The 23974-nt window shown below is 43.9% G+C and overlaps 1 protein-coding gene across 7 annotated transcripts in view; it reads right to left on the reverse strand.

Annotated features, from left to right (window-relative positions):
• NFATC2 (nuclear factor of activated T cells 2) overlaps nt 1-23974 on the reverse strand; it is an 88235-nt gene that overhangs the window by 23528 nt on the left and 40733 nt on the right. For all 7 annotated transcript variants that reach the window (XM_048963431.1, XM_048963427.1, XM_048963429.1 and 4 more), the window contains 3 exons: nt 9519-9574; nt 8489-8615; nt 6230-6925 (listed from right to left, as the gene is read on the reverse strand). In XM_048963431.1, the coding sequence (XP_048819388.1) occupies nt 6230-6925; nt 8489-8615; nt 9519-9574 (879 nt within the window). The remainder of the gene's footprint in view (nt 1-6229; nt 6926-8488; nt 8616-9518; nt 9575-23974) is intronic.

Raw genomic sequence — 23974 nt, forward strand, 5'->3', positions numbered from 1 at the left:
ACCATGAGGACAAAGCACACCTCGCTGCTGGTGTAGCTCCCAGGGGGAACAATTCCCCCCAACAACACATCTTCATAATAAATGAATCCAGCACATTGCGTCATCTTTGCAGGAGCAATGGCATCAGGATTCATTTTGAGGTGGTAAGCATGCAAAGCTGAGCTCATGCAACCGTAACCCATGTGGGAATCCATTCTATGACATGGGCTGCAGCTACCTCTACAAGTCCAGCCAGCTGAGAGGCACTGGTGCTGCTGGTGAAACCCTTCCTGCACAGCCGTGGCCGTGCTGCTACAGAACCCTTCCGCAAAGCAGCTGGTGGTGCTTCCCACCTTGGCACCAGACGTGCTGATTGCAGCGGTTTTACACCAACAGAGCTGTGTCGATACAAGGGCTCTTACCATAATAGCTGTGTTAGCAAAAAAAAAATATCAGCCACCTCAACCAGCACAGTTATGTGGTAAGCTGCCTAAGACAAGGCTTGTGAAAGGTTTCCAGAAAGCGCTCCCCCAGTTCGATGCAAAATGGTAACTCTAGGAGTTAACCCCCTTTCTGGCTTTGCACAGTTTTGTTATAAACCATTTCCTATCTTCACATTTCTCATTTCTAACAGCCTCCGTTTCAAAAAAATGTTGTCAAAACAGTTACGATGTTGACTGAACTGAAAGACTCTCTGTGCAGAACACTCAGTGTCACTCCTAGCTGACAGGAAGACCACTGACTCATTTTTCTTACACCCTGCTCTTGCTTTACGACAGCTTTGCTCTTTCTCTGCACTTTTTAGTGCTGTGCACTAAGAAATGAAGGTGTTTCTAACAACCACACCTGTTCTCAGAGACAAGCAATGTACCCCTGCCAGCAGTCAATGATTCAGTTCTATAAAGTGGATAGTATGCTTAGATATAAACAGTAAAAAAAGAAAGTGAGTTTGCTGGAAAGAAAAAAAAGGAGAGAGCAACTCTGCCATTCCTCCTGTTGGCACAAGTGAGCTGTGCCTTCACTGTCTCACTGCTACCCCTGTGCCTGCACACGGGGTCCTGGCAGCCTGGGATCCCTCAGGCCAGCTGCCGTTTTACCAGTGGCATTCTGCATCACCTTGGGCAAATCACTCAGCAGCTCCGTGCTCCACTTCATCCGTCTGTAAGAGCAGGGAAGAAGCCTTGCCTGCTGCTTTCTGCAGTGGAATTATCTCAGTTTGTTAGTGTTCCTCTGCACTGAACGAATAATGTCACTGCACTGAAAAATGTGACTGTTGTTATCCCTTTAAACTGAAAGTGGATATAGTCTATTTTGGCAGATGTCTTCCAACAGATGGGTGTCTATGGTCTTTATAAGAGCTGTCTGCTGTCTGTGATTCAGACCGCCTAAGGAATGCCACGAGCGTGGAGCAAATGGACAGCAAGTCTGGGAAAGGACTTTATTGTGGTTTAGAAGCTCTCAACTCCTAAATGAATGAACAAGTTCTTTTTTTCAAGTGACTCTGCCAGCATTTCAAAACTATCACTGAGAATTGCTTGATGCCTTCTGAAAACTAGGGGCTTTCTGCTGATAACTGTCCACTGGTTAAGTCTTCAAACAGCAGCAAATCGTGTGGACCAGGGCTTAGAGCCTTGGTGCATCAGTTGCTGGTGGGACTCTGCCCATCGAGGCACCGAGGGAGCGTCCACACACCCATCCTGCACTGTCAGTTCTTGGCAGCTGTGCCCGTGGTCTCCTAATGGAGCCTGCATGTTCTTTTGAACAGGAAACGCTTTGTAACACAACTTGCCTGTGGGCATTTACTGCACCAATTACAGATTACTGAGCTTGAGAACAAAGAGGTGCCAGTGGAACTATGGTTTTAATCACTTGATTCATTTTCTTCCTTCCTCCGCTGCTGATTTTAGATGTATGGGTTTTTCTTTTTCTCACTTTGTTTTCTTTTGCATGTTTTTAGGCAGCAGGACAGTCACTCAGAAAGTCTACTGGGAGATGAGCGGCCTTGAAAAGGGGCTGAATTTTCAAACAGTGACACAACACAGGAGACCTGCTTCTTGATACGGCAATCTTTCTCCTTCCACCTTTTTGTTCTTTTTTCATGTCACACCCAGCAAAGCAGGACTCTGGCATGTGACTGCAAGACTTCAGTCCTAATGTGAACAAACACAACAGCAGCAATCCAAAAATGAAGCATGCAGTGTGCTCTGTGAGTGGTGTAAGGTCCCAGCAGAGAACAGAAAATCTGGAATAAAGTCAGTCAGAGCATCAGGAACGAGTCTGATGAATACACAGCTTTGCTGGTGTGTTTGAGCGAAATGCTTCGGAGAATGAACATGCTTCACATTTGGTAAAACCCTGTCTGAGCAGAAATGACCACACCTTCTATGAAAAGTAGTTCTAATTAGAAACAGAGCATGGCTTTTTATGATGTAAATTGCTGCCCTCACTGAACCACAGCTCATTTGTAACATGCAAATTCACTCCTGTCTAAAACACGGGGAAACAAGGGCATTTCCCTCTCTGCCTTGGATCACTCTTTTTCTCTGCATTTGTCGAGTGCAGACGCACGATGAAGACAACTATAAATCCTCCAACCACCTTCTGCGAAGAGAGAGAAAAGCTCAGAAAAAGATCCTCCTGTCCATGGAGGAAAGGAAAGAATTGCATTCGATTTCAGACCCTGGATTTTCTGGTAGTTGAATGACAGAACACAAAAAGAAAACGCAGAGATCTTGCACACTCCCAAGTGAGGGCAATGGTTACTGTGGTGGAGATGAACACATTGCTCACAGCAAAGGGGAAAGTGCCGGTGAATTACAGGCGTGCCATTGCACACATTGCAGACCAGTCTTCTAAGAACTTTCTTCTGCATGTGAAATTTTCTCTGGAACGCATGAGTTGACTATGAAACACCTCTGCCAATCATCATCTGACTGCACTACATAAGCATCTGCCTCGCTTCTCGCCATTAAAGATTACTGGTGCACCAAAAATCACTTAAAGATGCTATATCAAGCAGACAGCTCTGAGCATCAGATGTGGTTTGATAGTTACCATCTGAATAATGACAACCACTTTTCTTTGTAAAGCAAAAAGCACACAGTGTGACAGCTAAAGCTAAAAGAAGGACTAAATCCGGGGCAGGCAGCTTGATAAAACAACAGCTACACATCCATTTATTTGTACATGGAAAGACCTAACACCACATTTACACTGAACTTCTGCAGGACACTTTCAGATCATGTGGCATCTGAATGCTTTGCCTGTGATACATTCACCCTCCTCCTGCTCTTCTCACACCATCCCAGTATCTCTGTGTGACAGATGGGAGCTGTGGCAGGCAGCTGAGCAGCCTCCCAGGGCTGTGCAGGAAACCTCTGGTTCTGCAGCAGGAGCACAGCCAGTGCCCCAGGCCACAGCCATGCTTGCTCTCCATTCTGCTCTTGTGCAAGTCAACACCAATATGTTCTGGACGGTGTTGCAAATAATCAGTTTTTTACAACTCGTACCGCAGTGGTTGGTTTTGGTGATGAGCTTTACAAAATTGAGGCCTTGGCTGAAGCTCAATCTTCCTACTTTCTTCACCTGCATTTGAAACAAATCGCGTCTTGCCAGCATCTCCTGATGTCCCCTGAAGGTTTTCCCGACCACTTATCTTCACTCCCAATGTATTTACAAGAGGAATGAATCTGCGAGGCAAAGATTTTGCTGCTTATTTTCCACGTACAGTCCCTTCCTCTGGGGATTCGTCTTTACACTAGTTCATCAGAAAGCTGTGTGTGTGTCTGAATGTACATATATATGTGTAAAATAATTGTGTTAAAGTACTTGTGTTATCTACGAGATGTTCTTCCCTGGTCACATCCAGGAAGGCTCAAACACTGGGATTCTGTACTCCCTTCTGAGAGGCGGCAGCTTCAGGAGTGAGGACTGATGGAGCAGGGGCTGTCCCAGGGCACACAAGCAGTTCATGGCAGAGCTCAGAATAGAAGCAAAGTCCAGAACATTAAGGGTGTGTGTTAAGCATGAAGACAGAAGACAAGAGGGGAGAAGAAGGGGTCAGAGATGCAGGAAGAGTCGAAAGCTGGACTGTCAGCAGAAATATGGAGAAAGAAGAACAAAGAGGAGGGAGGAGGAAGATGGGGGAAGGGAAGAGGAGAGAAGGGAAGCAAGAGACACCAGGACAGTCATTGCCTAACATGTGAACATCAGCGACAGGGCAGCGCGCTCGTGCCAAGCCAGGCTGAGGAACCATCACCTCAGTGTGTGTCTGTGAAAGATCCCAAGACCTAACGGCTCACTTTATCTCAGAGGAGTTTTTTGGATAAAAGGGTTTTGAGGGCAAAGCCTCCATAATCCTTTGGGTTTGGTTTCTTTTAATACTATAAAGCACAAAAATAAACTTTCTAGCTAGGAAAAATATGGCTTTTGTTAAGTTCTGAGTCACTTTTCCCCAGCAGCAAAACAAAGTGGCTTTTCAATTCAAGTCCTGAACATTTCAGAATCAAATGTTTTGCAAAGTCCTGAAGTAAATCACAGTTTTCCAAGTCACACTTCTCTAACTGATGTGAACTCATTGAAGTCAGTAAGGAGCTGGATGTGACCAACATCACCTTGCTTGATTTGTGCTGATGAATTGATATATTAATCTCTAACTCTCAGACAAAAGCCTGGTATTTCATTTCTAACTTGCTGCTGTTCTGCCCAATGGCTCCTCTTAGAACAGAGGTCAAGTGCATCCCTTGTGAGCCATGCTGCATTTACATGCTTTTGGCCTGATTCAAAATTCACTGCAATTAATGTGGTCTGTTTTGGGAGTTCATTTAAGTGGACCTGGGCTCGACTAAAGTTTGCTAGCTTTAACTTCATCTTTCCTTCTTTCTGTTTCTCTTACAAGATTTATGCCAAGTATTTCTCATATAAGAGCCCCTCAGCTAGTCATATTAAAAGTGCCTTACAACACAGCATTCATTTTTATCATCAGAAAGATTATCTTGCTTTGCTATCATGCCCCACTCTCTGAACGGGAAGTGGATTTTCTTAGCTGTTTTCATGCAGGTCTAGCAAATTTCCTAAATCATATTCACTGTTACAGCCCAACTTGACTCTTCTTTTCAGACAAGGAGATTGGTAAAAACTCTACAGATTTTACTGTCACAGCACCAAAACTGTATCAATTACATTTATTTCAAACAGAGACCAATGGAGTAAACAATACACGTTCTACCTCGTCCACTAAAGCAGCAAAACTGCGTATGACACAGCCACAGAGCACTCAGTACCTCAACCTGGGAAAAAAATTCTTCCATGTGCACAATTTTACAACTCTAGGGGGCTACTGAAGGAGAAATCTCAAATCATGCATGCAATTACCCAGACTGAAAGGATAAAAGCAGTGAAAACATGCAAAAATCAAGTCTTTACTTTGTAAGAACACTCTATATTAGCAGCAATACATCAAGCAATCTCACTCTGCTCCAGTAAAATCAATGTAAGTTTCGCTAGTGGCCTTCATGATTGCAGCAGCCAGCAGCTAGTATTAACTTTGCATTGATTTCCTCTTGCAAGGAACAGTCCTACTATTTTAATAAAAGAACCAACCAACCAGTTTGCCAGTATCTGCCTACCTAAGAAAAAGCAGGATACGTTCAAAGAAGGCTTTACTCTAACTTATATTCATTCCTAAAGGCTAAATCTGCAAAGCTCATGACAAAGAAACAGCATTGTTTTACTTATCAATGTCCTACTGTTCATCTAGAACATCTGCAATAGTTTTGCCTGCAGCACAACCCTATTCATTACAGGCCTTGATAGACTGTTCAATGGGGTTTTTTTGGTACAAAATGTACAAAAGCATTTTACAGAGTGGACTTTGCCCTGATATGAATAATAAAAAATAATTTAAAAGTGCATTTTGTTTCAATTTCTCCATTTTCCAAAGTAATGCTTGGCAAACGGAAACAAAATGGCAACAGCTTGAAACCTGACAGCTCACTCCATGTCACAAAGCAAGACAGAGGGTTTCTGCTGAACGCTGCTTTCTGCACAGTAGCCACAGCACATTGCCATCTACCAAAAATGCAATTGATAAAAGACAAAAAGCATACTTATATGAGCAAACAGCAAATACACACACTCATCAGAAGGAGGCCTCGTCATCGCTGTGCCAAGGAACAGGTGGAATTTACAAGCCATGAACTTCACCCCTCCCTCCAACCATCAAACCGTACAAGAGAAGAGTGGTGCTTACCATCATCCAGGTACGCTTGGTCCAAATTCTGCTCCTGCTTAATAGTGACTCCAGCTGGTAACACTTCCTTCTGGTCGCTGACTGGTTGTCCATTTTTTGCTGCCCGCTGGCCTGAAGCTGTCTGCTGCTGGATCACGGTAGGATATGAACTCGGACTTAATCTCTGTGCTTGACTGACTTGGGGCTGGCTTGGTCTTGCAACACTGGACGTAAAATTTTCACAGCACATAATGTGCTGAAATTCCTGGTGACTTCCACACCTCAGCTGCTGGTTGGTTGGAGAGTAGTGAATCACTGGAGAAGATTGCTGGTTGCCTGGAGAGTGGTGGAGCACTGCTGAAGTTTGGCCTGGGGAACCAGCATGCACTAGCACTGACCTATGGGCATCTGAAATTGCAACCGGTGTAGCCATCAAACCGGACTGCTGGTAGCCCAGCTGGCTTGGGCTAAGGCTCTTGCTTCTTTGGTATACTACTGCAGCTGGATTCTGCTGATGGTATCGAGAATCAGGAGAAGAAAGGCCCGAGCGCAACTGCTGGCAGGGAGCCATAGTGGCCACAAGACAGGAAGGGGACTCGGTGACCATTGTGTGCTGTGAATAGTACGGCTGTGTGACTGTTCCCAGACCACTGTGTACTGTATTGCAGATTAGGGCTGGATCATAGTCATCAATGGGCTCTGTTTTGATTGATGGTACTACAATAAAGCATGCAAAGGATGTTATTCGTAACAAGCTGATGAGAAACAGAGAAGTTTTCCTTGAAGTAAAAAGAGATTTAAACCATTTATGAGATCTACACATGCAAGCTCATATCACACAGGCATTAAGTTTAACAAAACATATATATGCAATGGTGGGAGGCTCTCACTTGAATGCATTTTGAACTAAGATGTTCCAGAAAGTCTTTGATCAGTCATTTAACCACAGATTTCTGAAAATTGAAAAATACCATATTTTAATTCACTTAAGAGCCATTCTGGAACATAAGCAAAGTAAGAAGCACCACAGATAGGTGTCCCACGTAATATTTGCATCTGAAAGGAAGAGTGAATGAACAGTCATTCTGTGACACATACGGCGCTTCACTTTTCTACCAGACATTTTGCCAGTGACCAAAGGCAGTGCTGAACTACTGAAGGGCCCTCTTTCAGGTCTTTTGCTACAAGTAATATCCTCAGTACAAAGAGCACCACTTCGGAAAAGTTGCCTTAGTATGAGTAAATGATGGTCTTCTGGTCTTCTACAGACAAATTCTGACATTTCTAAGGCTTTTTTTTTTTTTTTTTTTTTTTTTTTTTTTTAATTTAAACCTTTCCCAAAGCTTAGTACAGAAATATCATACAGTGGAAACCATATAATGGTCAAGCAACAGTGTTATTTCTTTGGGAAGTGTAAGCTTTCTACTCTGAAGCAGTCTGTCTCAGAGGTTGTGTTTAAATTGTGCTTTTCAATATTATTCAATAGGTGGACAATTTAGCATTGCATTAAACCTTTGTGTCAGTGATGTCCTACACAATTCATACACCTAAGAAGAGAATCAACAACTGTTAAGTTGGAGCAGATTAAAATAAAAGCAGGATGAATGTTTGCTTGTTCTTAGAAACCAGTCAAATTAAGACGTCATTTTGAAGCTTGAAAAAATCTGGTACTGTTATTTTATGCTTTCTGGTTTCCACAAGCACAATACTCTGATTTTCTCACAACATTTTTCCCCCAGCCAAAGCTAAGAAATTATGGGAATCTCATTAGTAATCCTGTTGCGTTTATTGTGAGATTGCTCATCAATTCCCAAGAGTTAAAACATCACAAAAGCACTCATATTTTTCTCAACAACTCCATTCTGAAGAGTATATATTACTCTTCTTCCTCCTTACCAAGCCCTTTTTAATTTTCCCAGATCCGATGTTATCTTACTGTTGTACACGTCAACTGGGGAAGGCAATGCTCATTGTTTTCACAGGGTCAAATCATGTCACAAACTGAGTCTGCTCCCACTGAAGTTGTTGGCAAACTCCCATCAAGTGAATGAGGCAGAATCAGTCCATGGCCTACGTGGCTGCCCCCTTAAGTTTATGGGAAATTCTCAATCTGAAATCACACGCATCCTTTAAACCAAACAGTTGTTGAGCACTTATTTGCAATTAGCTGAATGAACTTAGTAAAATTTAGATCCTCGTATAATGGGGAAACAACATAGTGGAAAATAACATCTCGCTCATGAGAACTAGGCAACGACTCGCACTGCCCTTGAGAATTACCTGGGTGATAGGTAAAATGCTGGGGTTGGCTTCTTTTTCTTTTGCCATTGATGACATAGAAATTCACCTTCACAGGTGTGCGAATGTGCTTGTTCCGGTACTCCGGTATTTCTACAAAGAGCATGCTCTGAAACAGCGAAAGGGGACGGAGCAGCATTAGTAACTGAGGCCAGCAGCAGATTGTTGCGTGCATCTCCCCCATTACATGCCCAGGGATCGAGGAAGGGAAACCTCCCAGTTCATCCCAATAAAGAACACTATGTGAGGAAGAAAGGAAAAAAGAACAGATGGTGAAAAACAGGAAGACTTTTGGTATTAGCAAATTGGTTTTTATGCACTGTATCCTCTCTGGTACTTGATGTTATCCTCAATTTGCAGGCAGAGATCTCAGCTACAAATAAAAGACACAGAACGGGTGCTTGATAAACAAATAAGTATTGTAGATTTCCCTCTTTGTGTTAGGATAAACTTGGTTATTCTATAGGTTTCTTACTTACAGCCAGATCTTGATTCCATGGAAATTAACAGTGAGTGCCCCATTCTCTTCCACAAGGGCAGGCATGGCCCATGGCAATGCAAGTGCTAGCTCCTAAATGTGCTGACCTACTACAGTACAGTCCCAGTAGCAAAGTGAACAATGAGACTCATTCCCTTGAAAGACCAATGTTAATTTTAAATACTGTAGTGCAAATCCTGTCCTGCACAGTACAGTGCACCCAAGACTTCCACATAGGCAAAAGGAAGTCAGGACAGCCAGCATCCTGCAGAGGACTCTTTCAAAACTGGGCTGATACAATGGTGTCTTCTGCAAGAACACAAAATCTAGCAGTTATTCAATTTGCTGTGGGTTACTGCTAAATGAATAGTTTCTTTCTGCAGCACATCTACTACTGAAGCGTTTGACATTTGTGCCTCACAGCAGTCAGATAGCAGCTCTTTCTGTTGAGACGCTCTTTGGAAACTACCCCCTGAATACAAGCTGCTGTCTGAGAAGCACAAGGAGAGGACATCCAATGTTTTGCATACTTACAGGCTGGCTCTTATCTTTATCCACTGTCGCCTCCATTTCCCAGATCTGCTGCCCATCTAGAAGAACATTACAGTATTAACCTAACTGTATCTTTTTTAAATCATAAAGCTTAGGAAAAAAAAGCAACAAATTAAGGGCAAAGCTCTCAAAATGGACTTCATTTCAGCCAAAAGGCACAGTATTTAATTTAAATACATCATTGAACACTTCTCTCACCAGGAAAAGACTTACGTATTAAAATTAAATGTTTATGTAGAAATTAAGCAAACTGAGGAATGAAATAATCCACACAAGTGCAACATCTGCTTTTTAGCAGACTTGATTTCAGCCAGCTTGACTGAGGGAGGGCACCAGAAGGTCAGATACCTCCTTAATGGTCACACTGGGTCAGGGGCGCAGCAAACTTTAAGCTTAAACCACAAAGTTCCCCACCAGTGCAATAGGGACAGCGTGGGTGAGGAGGTGAAGGAAAGCCTAAGCAAAAATTCAGCTCTGGTGCACAGAGACTGTAGCATGCAAAACTGAGTGACTTCAGGCTGACTTCTAAAGATGCTGTACTGTGAAGCTGGCAGATGCTCTGAGCATAGGATTTTTTCTAGGATTAGTCCATCAGGGACAGATTCTTGATGTAACTGGGAAGTCAGCTATCGAATCGCAGAATCTCAGAAGGTGGAAGGGACCTCTGAAGATTATTGAGTCCAACATCCCTGTTAAAGCAGGTTGCCCCTGGTAGATTGCACAGGAAGTTATCCAGATGGGTTTTGAGTATCTCCACAGGAGGCTCCAGAATCTCTTAGGACAGCTGTTCCAGAGCTCTGTCACCCTCACAGTAAACATCTTATGTTCAGATGGAACTTCCCATGTTTCAGTTTGTGCCCGCCTACCCTTGTTCTGCTGCTGGGCACTGCTTGAAAGGAGACTGGTCCCATTCAATGGACTCCCACCCTGTAGATATTTATTAGCATTGGTAAGATCCCTTCTCAGTCTCTTCCAGGATGAACACTTCCAGTTCTCTCAATCTTTCCTTGTAACAGAGACACTCCAGGTTCCTAAACATCCTTGCAGCCCTCCACTGGAATCTCCCTAGAAGGTCCCCATCTTTCTCAAAGTGGAGAGTCCAGAACTGGACACAGTACTCCAGGTGTGCCCTCACCAGGGCAGAGTAGAGGGGGAGGATGATCTCCCTCACCTGCTGGCCACACTCTGTGCAATGCACCCCATTGGTACCATTCGCCTTCCCAGCCACAAGATCACACTGCTGGCTCATGGTCAGCCTGGTATGCAGGGCCTTCTCTGAAGAGCTCCTCTCCAGCAGGACAGCCCTAACCTGCATGAATGCAGGTGTAGGATCCCTACACTTGCCCTTACTGAGCTCTGCCCAGCTCTACAGTTTGTCCAGGTTTCACTGAATGGTAGCACAGCCTTCTGGTGTGTCAGCCACTTCTTCCAGCTTTGTATCATCTGCAAACTTGCAGAGGGTGCATTCTATCCCCTCATCCTGGTCACTGATGATGTTGAACAAGACCAGATGCTATGCAAGATACTTGACTTTTGTTATATATGCCTTCTTACTATATATACTTATTTCTTACACGTGCAAAATAAAGCTTCGGCACATGATCATAAGAAATAAATCTCCTCTGACAAAGGAACAAGCTTAGTACCTTCAAAAAAAGAGCCTCTTATCCTTCTGAAAGTTTCATTTTAAAATGAGTAGCGGTGGCATATACAAAATATCACGCTCTGAAATACCGCAGCCACGGAGCTGGCGTCTGCATTAGAGAGGGAGGAATTGCAGGGTCCCCTCCTGCATGCCCAGGCCTGGTAGCACAGCATAAAGTCTCATAAAAACACTTCTTCTCAGAGGACTTGTTATTTTTCCTGATTCTTGGAAATGCTGCAAAAGCTGCTTTTGTCCTCTGTTATTTAAGTACTTCTGCTTCTGGCAAAAAGGGAAATGAAAGAGTATTTTTAAATGCGTTTTGCATTTCTTCTGTTGCTTTCTCTTTGTTCTCCCCTCCACAGACATTGAGCTAACAGATGTGTCCAGCTCTCAGGGTATCATCTCCTCGGGAAGGGCTCATGCTGCTGCTCTGCACCATGGCTGCCCGTTGCTTCAGCCCCAGGGTCCCAGCACGCCCTGCGAGCCCAGCAGGACCATGCCCCCCCCCAGCACCCCCTATCCAGGAAACCTCAGCTACATTCTGGCCCCTAAACACTCACAAGGAGGAGGAGGGTTTCCCTGGGTGTCCACAATGTGCCCCTTCTTCTCTTTGACCTTGCTGGGTCCCCCTGTGTTTCCCTTGGCTTGCTGCGTTTCTTGCTCTCATGCATACACACACATCACCGCTGCAACGCAAAGTTCAAACACCTCCCTCCAGCACTTGCCACAGCATTTTGTTGCAAGGAGGAAACACAAAATGTTTCTGGCTTCTTCTCTTTTCAGCATTTCAAGTCCCTCCCCAGCAAGTCAGTTGTCTCCTCCACGCTAGCATGCGGATTAGTGACGGGTGGCGGGGAGGAGATGGCCAGAGCAAGCAGAGTAATTGGAGTAGCAAGCTCTCGTCTGGCTGCCGTTAGCCCTGCCATCCCAGAGGACCGCTGTGCAAATGAATGGAAAGTATTCTGATAGTTAATAACAAGCATTTGCTTTGGCCACTGCTCTGGGCTGTTGCAGGTTAAATCTATGCCCCTATTAACGTAGCTAATGCTTTACTATGGCTGCAATGGTAAACGCATTTGGGGAAGCGGGAGGCTGCGGGTTTAATCCCGCAGATACCAAATGCATCATCTGATGACAAGGCAGTAAATACTTAATGGGGGGATTCCCCTTTGAGGTGAAAATAAACCGTCATAATAGGTGCTAAGGAACCTTACCACAGATGCCAAAACAACTCTAAAGGAGCAATTTTTATAGCCCTCTGAGGAAAAGAGGCGGTAAAGGGAAACAGGAAGATACGAAACAAGAAGATATGACATAAAAAAAAGTCCCAGTAGAGACTTGCATTAGGAATAGTGTCTCAGCAATGCAATACGAAGATGTCCTGACAAGGCTCGCCAAGTGGGAATACTTGACACTGTTCTCCCTCCAGGCAGTGTTTTCATCTTTGTTTCTATGCTGTTAAATTTAAACAGTCTGTGCAGATGCAACATCACTGATTTTGCATAGAAGGTAGATATCAAAAGGATTTGTCAGTCCAAAATGCAAAAAATAAAAGAGAAATAATTCTGAAAGTCATCTGCCATGCTCATGAGGCCTGTGGAGCACATGTAACCACAATCACAGTTGATTTGATTCAGTAACCCAGCCACTGAAATCGCACTAAAAGCTAATGAAGCCAGCCATAAAAATCAAGTGATGTTTAGGCTGAGTCCAAAGTCTGGGGAGAATAAGAGCAAGACAAAGCCCAATTAAACAAGAAATAATTGTATCTGAGGTTATCTTTCTAACGATGATGGGTGCGCCTGTTTGGATATATTAAAGCTTGCAGCAGCTAAATAGGATCTGTCAGCAGCATCAATCCCTGTTCTTTAGGCACCACAGCCCTGTTGAAGATAAGCACTCCACAGCTCACTTGCTGACCTTAATGCTTAAATTCCAATGATATGGCTCCATCTGTCTTACACATCACTTCCATGGTTGTGAATGCATGAACTTTACTTCAAAGTAATCAGTATCTTGTTTCCTTGTGACCCCTGTGGACAGGCACACTACAATGAGCTTTTGGCATATGCTGTAGTGCAATAGTGCAAAAACCTCAACAGTGCGACGGCATCATTTTTACTGAAGCATTTTGAAGAGGCAAGGTGCAGAGCTGCGTCAGCAGCAACACACACCATGCAGAGCACTGCAGGACATCCCGGTACGAACACGGCCCCCGTGAGAGCTCAGTGTCAGCTCCACGTGTGTGGTGCATCTCAAATTCAACCTCCCCAGTGGGGAATTCAATGGGTGGCTCTGAACAGAGTGGTAGTTCCACTCAAGATGATAAAATACTTTTGGATGTAGACCCTGAGGTCTTACCAGCCATGGCTGCCTCGTGCAATATTTTTACTGTTGTGGTTCCCTCCTCATTTAATGGTTTGTCTTAGTTGGCAAGTCTTTAACACCACAGGTCAGGGAAATGTTCAGGAAATAGAGATTTTTGTGCTGCTTCAGGGTTATGAGACATAGCATTAAACCCCGATGAGAGATCCGATTGTGTCAGCACTCTTTGGAGGAATGAATGAGTTGTTGGAAGAAAGTAACTCTACCCTATCTAGCTCAAACTGTGATCATACCAAAAGTCTTGCTTCAAACTTTGGGAAAATCAAAACGTCAGTCTGCATTAGGAACATTTTGGGTGATTCTCTGCAGCCCCTTATAAGGCTTTTTATAACTAGCCAATTAAAGGTTTCTGAACCAGTTACAGCCTTTACACATTATTCACGATCCTTTACTCATGACTTTGGGGTCAGTAACTAGCAGAGAAACAAACTTACTGCTTTATTTGAACAAGCATGACTGATGGACTGAGAGGTTCAGGAAATTTTCTTTGCAGCTCTCTCCAACTGCAGACTAAGTGCACTATTGTGCCGATTCTGTACAGGATCCTGTGCCTGCATGTGATTTTATGCCTGAAAATGTACATTGCTTTTCAGTCAAGCATTACACAAATTACTTAATGAACAACCTGTTACCTTTTTCCCAGGCAGCAAACCATGCGAGTTCCCTGCAGAAATCGAGCCTGGTAGCTAGCGGGGCAGCTGCCCTCACCACGCGTTTCTGCAGTGTTCCCTTTGGGCTTGCAACAAATTGTCCCAGTTCAATGTGCTTCTGGGAAACTCTTCCAAAAACACCCAACAATTACCTCTGTCAAGTTTTATCAGTACACAACAGGCAACTCTGGAAACAGCCCAGTCTTTTAAAGCCACCTCAGGAACAAAGCTTTCCAGCAAAACAGACATTTTTGGGATGTAGAAACCTTACAGACCGGGGAAAACATGCACAAACCTCCTGCTCTTTTTGAGGATGAATTCTGCTTTTAGCTGGGAAGTTATTCTGGTTCATGTCAGAGCAGGTTTGCTCAGCACCCAGACCTAAGCAGTTGTGGCCTCCTTTTACTCCAGAACAGTTGTAAAACTTTAGAGCAAACACAGCATGAATGAAATCACAACTTGCAAAAGAAGAGCGACTGACTTCTTCACTGAGCTTGATTTCTTTTTCTTTCTGAAGCAGGACTGCCCACTGCAGTTAATGCAGCTCTGTTTTTGGGAGCTGTGGCCAGCGCCTTCATTTAACTGAGGACGTGAGTTTGAGTCACCAAGGCCAAAGATACAAGTCAAGGTCTGGGAGGTAAAAGGCCAACGGATTAGTCATCCGCCATCCAGCCCAGCCCCACATCTGACATTTTGCACAGTGAGAATGAGTCTAGAGGAGATTTCTCCCCAGCTATTGTTGAGGAATTCAATTCACACTAAAAAGAACCACACAGACAGTAGTTGAGAAGAGAAGCAGCAGAGGCAGCCTGTCATACCAGAGCTCTCCCAAACAACCCCTCATGCCAACTCATCAAAATAGATTAGTTGTTTTCTTAAGATTATATGTGTGTTTGTATGTGTGTCTGTGTGTGTGTGTGTATAAATTATTAAACAAAAGCTCCTCTCAAAATAAAACCACTGGGAACCTCCATGTAATAAAATGAGTCACACCAGGATGCGATGACTAAGTGGGAGAATAGGGAATTCCACTCCCCGTGCCAGCTTTTTATATGATCGATTTTCTGTCAACAGGTGATGGGAGCTTGTCTCTCTGCCATTTGTTTATTCCCAGAATTATTATTTTTTAATTTTCTCTTTAAACAATTAAGATTCAGAGCTGAATAACGAGGACCAGGCATGCTGCCACCAGGCGCCCCCATAGCAAACAGCGAGCCAGGGAATCCAGGCCAGTAGGGGCTGCCTGTGTTAATAAGGATTTACCAGCTGTAAAATTCCAAAATCTTGTGTCATACGGGGAAACCTTCCAAAACACTGGATTCCACCCTGTCTCGCTGAGCCTCTGACAGCTATGGCAACTCCATTTCTGCAGCCACACACTTTTTTGCATTTTTGTCTGTGTGATCCTTAGATTTTTTCCTGTTTTGCAGTGTTTTTCTGAGATCCCCAGCTTCATGTCTAACAGCCGTCCCGAGGGACTGCAAGCACACCTGGCTCCAGCAGAACATTTGGCCACGCGGTGAACCTGTGCGCAGAAAGATTTGCTGGGCTTTCAGCAGCTACGGTTGCAAGAAGCAGCAGCAGATGTCCTGTCTACCCTGAGACACCCCAATCTGCTAAACAAAAAAGGACAAACTCAAATCTGCCTGATTAATACTTGTTACTCTGCAGCGTTCACAACTGATGATACCTGCTGGATGTCTTTCTCTTTTGCTCAGAAAGAACAAACAGAACAGAAACTCAGAGAAAACAATCTCCCCCCAACCCTTACTAGTTCTGACTTTCTTTTGCAGCAACAACTACCAAGCAGTCAATACAGTGCGCTGCAAGGCATAGTAAGAAGAGGAGATTAATCTGTAAGATGATCACTTTCAGCTAACATAAAAATCAGATGGGCCTCCTGACACAGAGAGCAGTAATGTTCACCCTGTGTCATCCCATTCATCGCTCTGCAGTTGGATATGTGAATGCAGCTTTTAATGCTAAAGTCCAGCCACAAATTGAGCAGAGCAGAAAAAGTGCTAGTAGTGCTTGCGTGCTTCCTACACTATCAGGAAAAGAGCAAGAGAGCAAATTTGTTTCATATACTAGCTGCAGAACTTCACATATTGTGAACAAATGGAATTATTTCAAACTACAGTACCACTCTCAGTTTTGCTAACTCCATAAATATCCCCAAAGATTTGTGCTTTCTTCCTTAGCCTTTTCCATAACAAAATAAACAGTAGTTTGTTGGTTTGTTTTCACCATTTTGCCTCAGATTAAGATTACAAACCTACACTGTGATGGACAGTCAGCAGTGTGTGTGACTGAGTTGTGACCAGGTGCTAAAGATAGGTTCTGCTCCTCTCAGTTCTCCACTGCTTAAACCTACTATTTCAGTTCCCTGGTTTAGAAACCCAGTGAGAGAGCTGGAGCTTCCAGTTTGCACGACAGCTTTAATGTTGTTTGCTGAACCGAGATACAAAACATCTCTGTTCAATGCACATGGGGAAAAAAATGAAAGTTCCAAAATGTTTTGGGTTTCTCTTTGATTTGCTGAGTAAGTTGCATCAATAATTTTGCATCATGAAGTTCAAAGAGAAAATTGTTGGGAAGTCGTCAATGATCAAAAAGACATTTTGTGATCACTGACAAAATCGTCAGACAGATGACTGCCATCCAGTCCCTTGTCTGGGGCATGGGGAGGCGTTTCAGGCTCGTCACAACAGAAAAGGGGAACACTGCTCTAGATGATCTTATAATTTCCTTTCACATCTCCCACAAAAGATGCCAATCTTCAGCCCCAGATCCTCACTGTTATCAATACACAAGCCAACTTCTGTTCACACTTTGTGTCATAATGCCCTCCCATCACAGTTTTCTACAGCAAACTGTGCTGTCCAGAAGACTGTCTCACATTTCAAGTTGTGACTGTGAGCAGATAAACATCAACTTACACAACTACAACAAGTGTGGGCTGCAAAAGGCGCTTCCTGCATAGGGGAGCACTTGCAATAGTGTCAGCCAGTACATGCCTTGGGATTCACACATGTGAGGCAACACTGACTCCAGACTCAGCCTCCAAAGGGGCTGCAGCTCAAACAACCCTTCTTCAGGCTGCCCTACTGCTCCCTTTGGGGCCTGGCAGCACACAGCTGAGAGACCACTGCTCCAAAACCACTTCTTGAAGTCTCACCATTAGCAAAGGATTTACTCCATCTCACTGGACATTTTGGCTGCTTTTCATAAGCAAGACCCCTGATCTCTTGCTACAGCTGAATATCAGAAGGGTGGAATGTAAGAAGCTATAAATTCTTAATTTCTTATATTTGTATTCTTTTGTGCCTTTTAACTAAATATATATGTAACAAATAATCACTCTTTCCATCAGTAAGTTGTAAATGTAAAACCTTTCTAGGGAGCTGTGATTTCCTTTTAACTTTTGCAGGGAGTGGTGCAGGAAGATTGATAGCATCATTGGGTCTAACTTATTGTGCTTTATAAACAAGAACTTTTCTAGCAAGTGGAAATCTCAGAATCTGCTCCCTCGCAATACAATAGCAAAACTGAAAACTGAGTTTGAAAGCAAAATCCCTACAGATCCTGTTTGTTTGCTTTTAAAATTGAAAGTTGTCTGTTGCAAAGAAATGCAATGATTTGCTCAGAATTAAAATAAAGTACATGTCTACAGGAAGAGATGTACTGAAGAGCTGGAAATTGGAGAGAGAGCACAAGTCGTACAGATGTCATTAGAACAGTTACTGTCATTGTTATTCCAGTGATAGGCAAGTCATTGCAAGGGATGCAAATGTAGGAGACAGATAAAACAGGAACACGGCTGCTTCCGAGTACACAACCCATTGCAGTTAGTATAGCTGGATGTGCAATGAGAGCCTACACAGCCACCTCCCATGGACAGCAACACATAAATGTGCACGAGAAGCACAAAGTGCCAGCCTTAGGTCAAGCACACGCTGCAGGCCAGATGCTCACCTGGAGCTGCACATGAAGGCGTGTGCTACTGAGGTGTATGGGCACGGTGGTAACACAACAAACTGCAAACTGTGTTCTAAATGTCAGATATGACAGAGGGGGTAAAGGATGGAGCTAGAGGAGGTACATGACAGAAGAGAGAGAGGAAAGAAGAAAGCTGATGGGACTTTCCACTCCTGCTGTTCCGAGTGCTAGCACAAGCTCCCTGGCTTGTACCTGGGCTGCAGAGCTCAGTGCCTCCATTCACACACAGCAGTACAGGCACTGCACAGAAGAAAGATTCAACTCCCTGCTGTCACTGACTCCCAGCGCAGACTGGCATGCACACTGAACATAGCAGTCCTGATCCTGCCCTGCAGTCAGCTCTCCTGAAAGCAGCAGATGTTCAGGTATGCTCAGATTCATCCGCTCCAGATAACATCATCCTAAGAAACCCCCTTAGAAAAACTAAATTACTGAGACAGACACGTAGAAGAACTCAAGGGAAAACAAACCACCAACAACAAAATCCTAGAACTCTATTGCTTGAATCTGGAGGCTGGAAAGATTTATTTTTGTTAAATGGACTTTGAATGTCCATGCTTCAGAGACCTGACAGCTGCATCAGTTCAAAGGGCGCAGAGAGCACCACCTCCTCCCCCTGCACTGCGCTGCTGAACTGGAAGATTTGTGGTGGATCTCCTCCAAAGATGAACGCTTTCTGTTTGGGTTGTTCCTCCACCACCCACATTGTCCTAGCGATGATTCATGATGTCCATGTGGCCACCATAAGAGTTTGGCACAGGAAAGCCAGTCCATTTGCACTTTTCTCCTGGAGAAACACGGAACTTCTCTATCACTCACAGCAGAGCAGCAGTAACCAGTATACAAATGGGAGTAAACAACGCAACCAACAGCATCTGACTTGCAAATTATTACATGATAATTAAAACAAATACAAGGGGGGATTCCCAAACTGTTGTGTGGTTTTTTTAAACTGCATTGTAAGATGTGAGCCATAACCAAACTACAACACCCCTGAGCTTTAGCATATTCAAAGCCCTCGATAGCCACAGGATTGCTTTCCCAGCTCTCTCTTCCAGATCACAATTGAAAGAATACACACGCTTCAAAAATTTCTATCTGGATAATCCCACCCAGTAACTTCCCCTGACCTATTTTTATTCAGATAGATAGGCTCTGTTAGGTTTCTTTGAGTTCAGATCTTGAACCCAGCTCTGCTTTTGTGTGTGCTGACTGGCTCTTGCTAATGCATGAGCTTCCCTGCCCTACAGCAGCTAGAGATTACAAGCGCTCAGCAGGAAGACACAACCTTAAAAAGAGCTTAGAACTATAATGCTTGCGTGTTGGTAAACCTTAGCATTAAGAAAATGAATTATATTTAGGCATCAGCAGTTCAAACACAAGCACTTCATCCCCGCTATCACACACAAAGCACTGAGCTCCAGCCTCTTCAGTTTGTTTCCTGCTGCCATTTCCTGTGGCAAGCCTAGAATGAATCCTTTACAGACTTCTTGGTGGTGAGTTAATTGCACTAGTTTGTAGTTAGCATACAAAAAGGCAGCTAATTTCATAATGAAATCGCAAGGTAATTTTAGGAGTATTCTTTATTTTCCAGGTATTTCTAGGGAGAAAATGACATCTATTGTGCTCTGTAACAGAGATGTAAAAACTATTCATTATTGTTCTCAGAGCCATGTTTCACTGTGTCACAGTAATGAGCGAACAATTGCCTACAAAATCCAGAGGAAATTGCAGAATGCTTTAAGTATCCATCTGAAGAGTAAAACCTAACTGACAGCTGTGAGCCCCTAGAGCAGGTTACTCCAGTCTGTAGAGCTTCAACAGCGGCACCTGGCTCCCTGCAGACACCTCCATAGCCCAGGCCCTGGGAAGACCCAGGTGGTGGAATGTCTGTGAAACCCTGAGCAGCAGAACACCTCCCTGCACAGATGTACTTGCACAAAAGTTTTTGGGGAAAAAAGGGATTTGCTACTCTAATCTTAAATCCAGACAAACAAGCCAAACCAAGAACATCAGCAGAGTACAGCATGCCAAAAGCCATTAGATACTTGTCCACACTGCTGTTCTCACCCTTGCTGTTACTGGTAGAGCTAAAACTAGTGGCAAAGGTGGGAAATCAAATAGCGCTTGCTGGCACAGAGAAGGCTTGTGGCTGTTAAATGAAACTCAGAGAAAACTGTGCTTCCCCCGAGAGCTGCTGCATGTTCCTGCCTTCACAAAAGCCCCTGTTCTTACAGAGGCTCCCCGGGGCAGCATCGTGAGTTGGGAGAGGACGCGACAGGCAGGGTCACGCGAGCAGCAAGCAATCCACCCACCTTCATGTTTATTGTGGTTTACTTTGCTGCTGAGCAGCTTATCAGAGCTCCCTGCACAGTGCTGTGCAGACAGACGCTGCAGCAAGCAAGCTCTCCGGGGTGAATGCAGTATCCACCTCCTCCTTCCACCCAGCAACATTTCTAATTGAGAAACTCGGCTGCAGAACCGGCCTTTTTTACTGTGTTCATGCAGCCTAACACAATAACAACCAGGCACGGAACTGTAACAATAATTTGAATAGTCCACAGTTCATAAAGGGAGAAGCTGAAAGTCACAGGTGAGTAAGATCCTAACTTTCAGACTGGCTGGGACACTCGTTAATCTGTACAAGCTCCACAGAAAGGCTTTATTCTCCATCTACTGCATTCAGCTGAAGTTACATCAGCCCCTGAACGATTTGTATATCCAGCTCATTTTCTGAACCTTCTTCATCTTAACGGGTATCTATTAAAGAAAGAAACCTTCACACTAGAAGCACTTCAGGGCATATCTGAGAGAGTTATTGCTGAATTATAAAGCAGTGCATGGACACAGAAAGAATTACTACCAAGCTTGCAGCAGAGCGCAGTCCTCAGACACACTACAGACCACCAAACTGTGTACACACTTCTGATCCAGACAAAAGGTTTAAATTTACGCTTCCCAGACTCCAAACATCCCCTCTGCCAATGATTTCTCCAAAGTCTAGCAGCTCGAGGTTGGCTGCAGAGGTAGCGGGGGAGCAGTGCAGGATGTGGAACGCCAGCATGCAAATCTCTGCTCCAGACTGAGCGCTGCTGCTGGGCTAAGTCATGGCTCTCCACTACCAGGAGGTAAAAAAAGAAGAAAAAAAAAGTGCAGTTTCCCCAGTAGCGAAGAAAAGCTTTAGATTTAGTGTGGAAAATGTTGTTGTCCTTCTTACTTTCTAACATCTATTCCAGACAGAGTCTTCTCTACTCTCATACGGAAATAAGGGCTGGGCACTTCAGATGTTTCCTCGAAATGGCATTAAGAGCTACCTCCTTTTTAGTGTATCATCTCCTTTAGTTACTGCACAGCATTCTTGGGACAGGTACCATCGCGGGCTGCCAAGCATGTTCCCATGCACCTTCATGATTCGCTGACACGGACGGAACAGTGGCAGCATAGAGGGAAGGAATTAAAACATGGGCTCAAAAGGAAACCAAGAGTGCCAAGAAAACTGCACTGACTGCACAGGCTCTTTGGAGCCCTCACAGCTCAGAGCCCTATTGACCCTTACTGAGAAACAGCATGCCTTGCAGATGCTGTGAGAAGAAATCAGGCCCCTAGCATGCTTTTTGTCCCCCCACTTTCACCAGTAGATGCCCATATACATTAATGCTTGGTTTGATTCTTATTTTTTGCCAAAAGCATTTCCCAGTAAATCACATACATGCAATGAAATTTCTTAAATCCCTCCTTGCCAGTCACTCGATACAGTGCTTATGCCTTCTCTGCCATAGTTCACCGACAGGAAACATACGAACAGTGTTTTCTTAGCAGCACAGAGACTGCAAAGTTGACATAAAACAAACTACTGCTTTTTAGTACGGCTAATTCCTTTGTCTCACTGAAACCAACAAGAGTAAAGGATGGCAGACTCTGGCCCTTCGTACTGCTAAGTGCTTTTCTGTTCCCTGGCCGTTGTTACAATCCTCGCAGAGCACATTATTCAGAATGCAAAAATCAAGCCTAAGTTAAACAAGTCCAGACCATCTACAAATGAACAAATGTCACTTTGTAAAACAGCCTTAGAAAATCCAATAAGATACAAATACTGCTTAGTGAAGGGAGATGAAATGCCTGCCAGTGCATGATAGAAAAGAAACAATTTCTGCTCCCAGAAAACATGTTACTACAGCAGAATGCTGGATTTCTGCTGCCCACCTGAACTGCCAGAGCTCACTAAGTATACGTTCTGGGGTAAGGAATTTGAGTCAGAAATCAAGTGATGTCTATTATGGCATGCCATTAGGAAAACACAGGAACATGAACTCAGCAGAAGCAGCAGAGGTGATGCTAGGCAATTAAATAACTCCCTGTAACCACTCATTATTATTTATATTCATCCAACACCAACCAGGGCTTGGGATCATCTTGTACTGACTCTACGTAAGTCAAGCAAATAAATAGCAAAGATGAAAGGAGAAGAGAGAGAATTTAAAATCTGCAGTCCAAGAGACTAGCAACATCACCTGAAAACTTTGGCAAAGACATGATTTAAAACACACAGCTCTGCTGAAAAAGAGCTAGCAACATCACCTGAAAACTTTGGCAAAGACATGATTTAAAACACACAGCTCTGCTGAAAAAAAAAAATAGTATAGTGCTGTAACAGGTAACTTTTCTCTTTGAACTGATTTGTTTTGCTTCAGCCTGAGCAAAACAGGCTTTTGTGGGTTCCTGTCCTGAGGGTGCATTGGGCCCTGCTGCACAGGTCTGTGTGCAGAATGCAGTGCCAGCCCCCCCAGCAGGGCAGGAGCACGGATGTGCACAGCTGAGACGGCTGCGTAATTTAACCCAATGCCTCAGCTTACAACAGTAATGCTGGGGTGACTTAAACCTGCACAAGTGGAAGCAGTGCAAATTTCAACTATGTTTCAGGGGTATGTGGTAAAGTTAGAGATTCTTCAGAGAGCTCAGCAGCTGCCTGCCTGGAGATAACTGACACCTAAGAGAAAGGCCCTCACAGAAGCGATACTTGGTCAACACAGTATATTTTTATGTTTTGTGGCATTTTGGAGTATTTTCCATTTGATTTCAGCATATTTCAACAGTCTTGAACTTCATTTGCCCATGGAGGCACTGTTTCCCTTCACGCTGGGGAAATATGTGTTTCTGCTTACATTTAAAAGGGTTCTTTCTAAGGAGTGATGTGGAAGCAATCAATGTAAAAAGATCTGAAAAAAATGTAAAAATATCTGAAAAAATATAGAAGATGAAGTGATGCACTCTTGTATCTCACTACGCGTATAAAAGTATTTTGCTTTGATACCGAAATACACATCATGCACATTTTCCCCCCACAGACTTCTAAGGGCAGAAATCCCAACCTCTGACTGCAGTTCACTGCAATAAGAAATGCTCATCTCAATTATTACTTCTACAGTATTGTTCACTAAACACGAGATTGAATAAGCACAAGGAGCACGTAGCGGTCATCTCATTTCTTTGATAATGCATCCTTTTTCCACTGATTCCCAGTGTCTGTATTGTTGTGAGCCTTCCCCATGACGTGGCTTTGATTTACTTTCCAACAGCGCCTGCAAGGCCAACGATGCAGATGTTTGCTCCCAGGGCTAATTTCACTCACATGGTTAACTCAAGAGATTTGGTTTTACTTAGCGCAACCTGAAGGGGATTACTCACTGGAGTAGGGTTGAGCACAAACCATAGGACAACACCACGAGACACAATAGTACTGCAGATTTGCCTTGTTTCAT

The sequence above is a fragment of the Lagopus muta genome, chromosome 16 (genome assembly GCF_023343835.1).
Source record: "Lagopus muta isolate bLagMut1 chromosome 16, bLagMut1 primary, whole genome shotgun sequence".
Classification (NCBI taxonomy): domain Eukaryota; kingdom Metazoa; phylum Chordata; class Aves; order Galliformes; family Phasianidae; genus Lagopus; species Lagopus muta.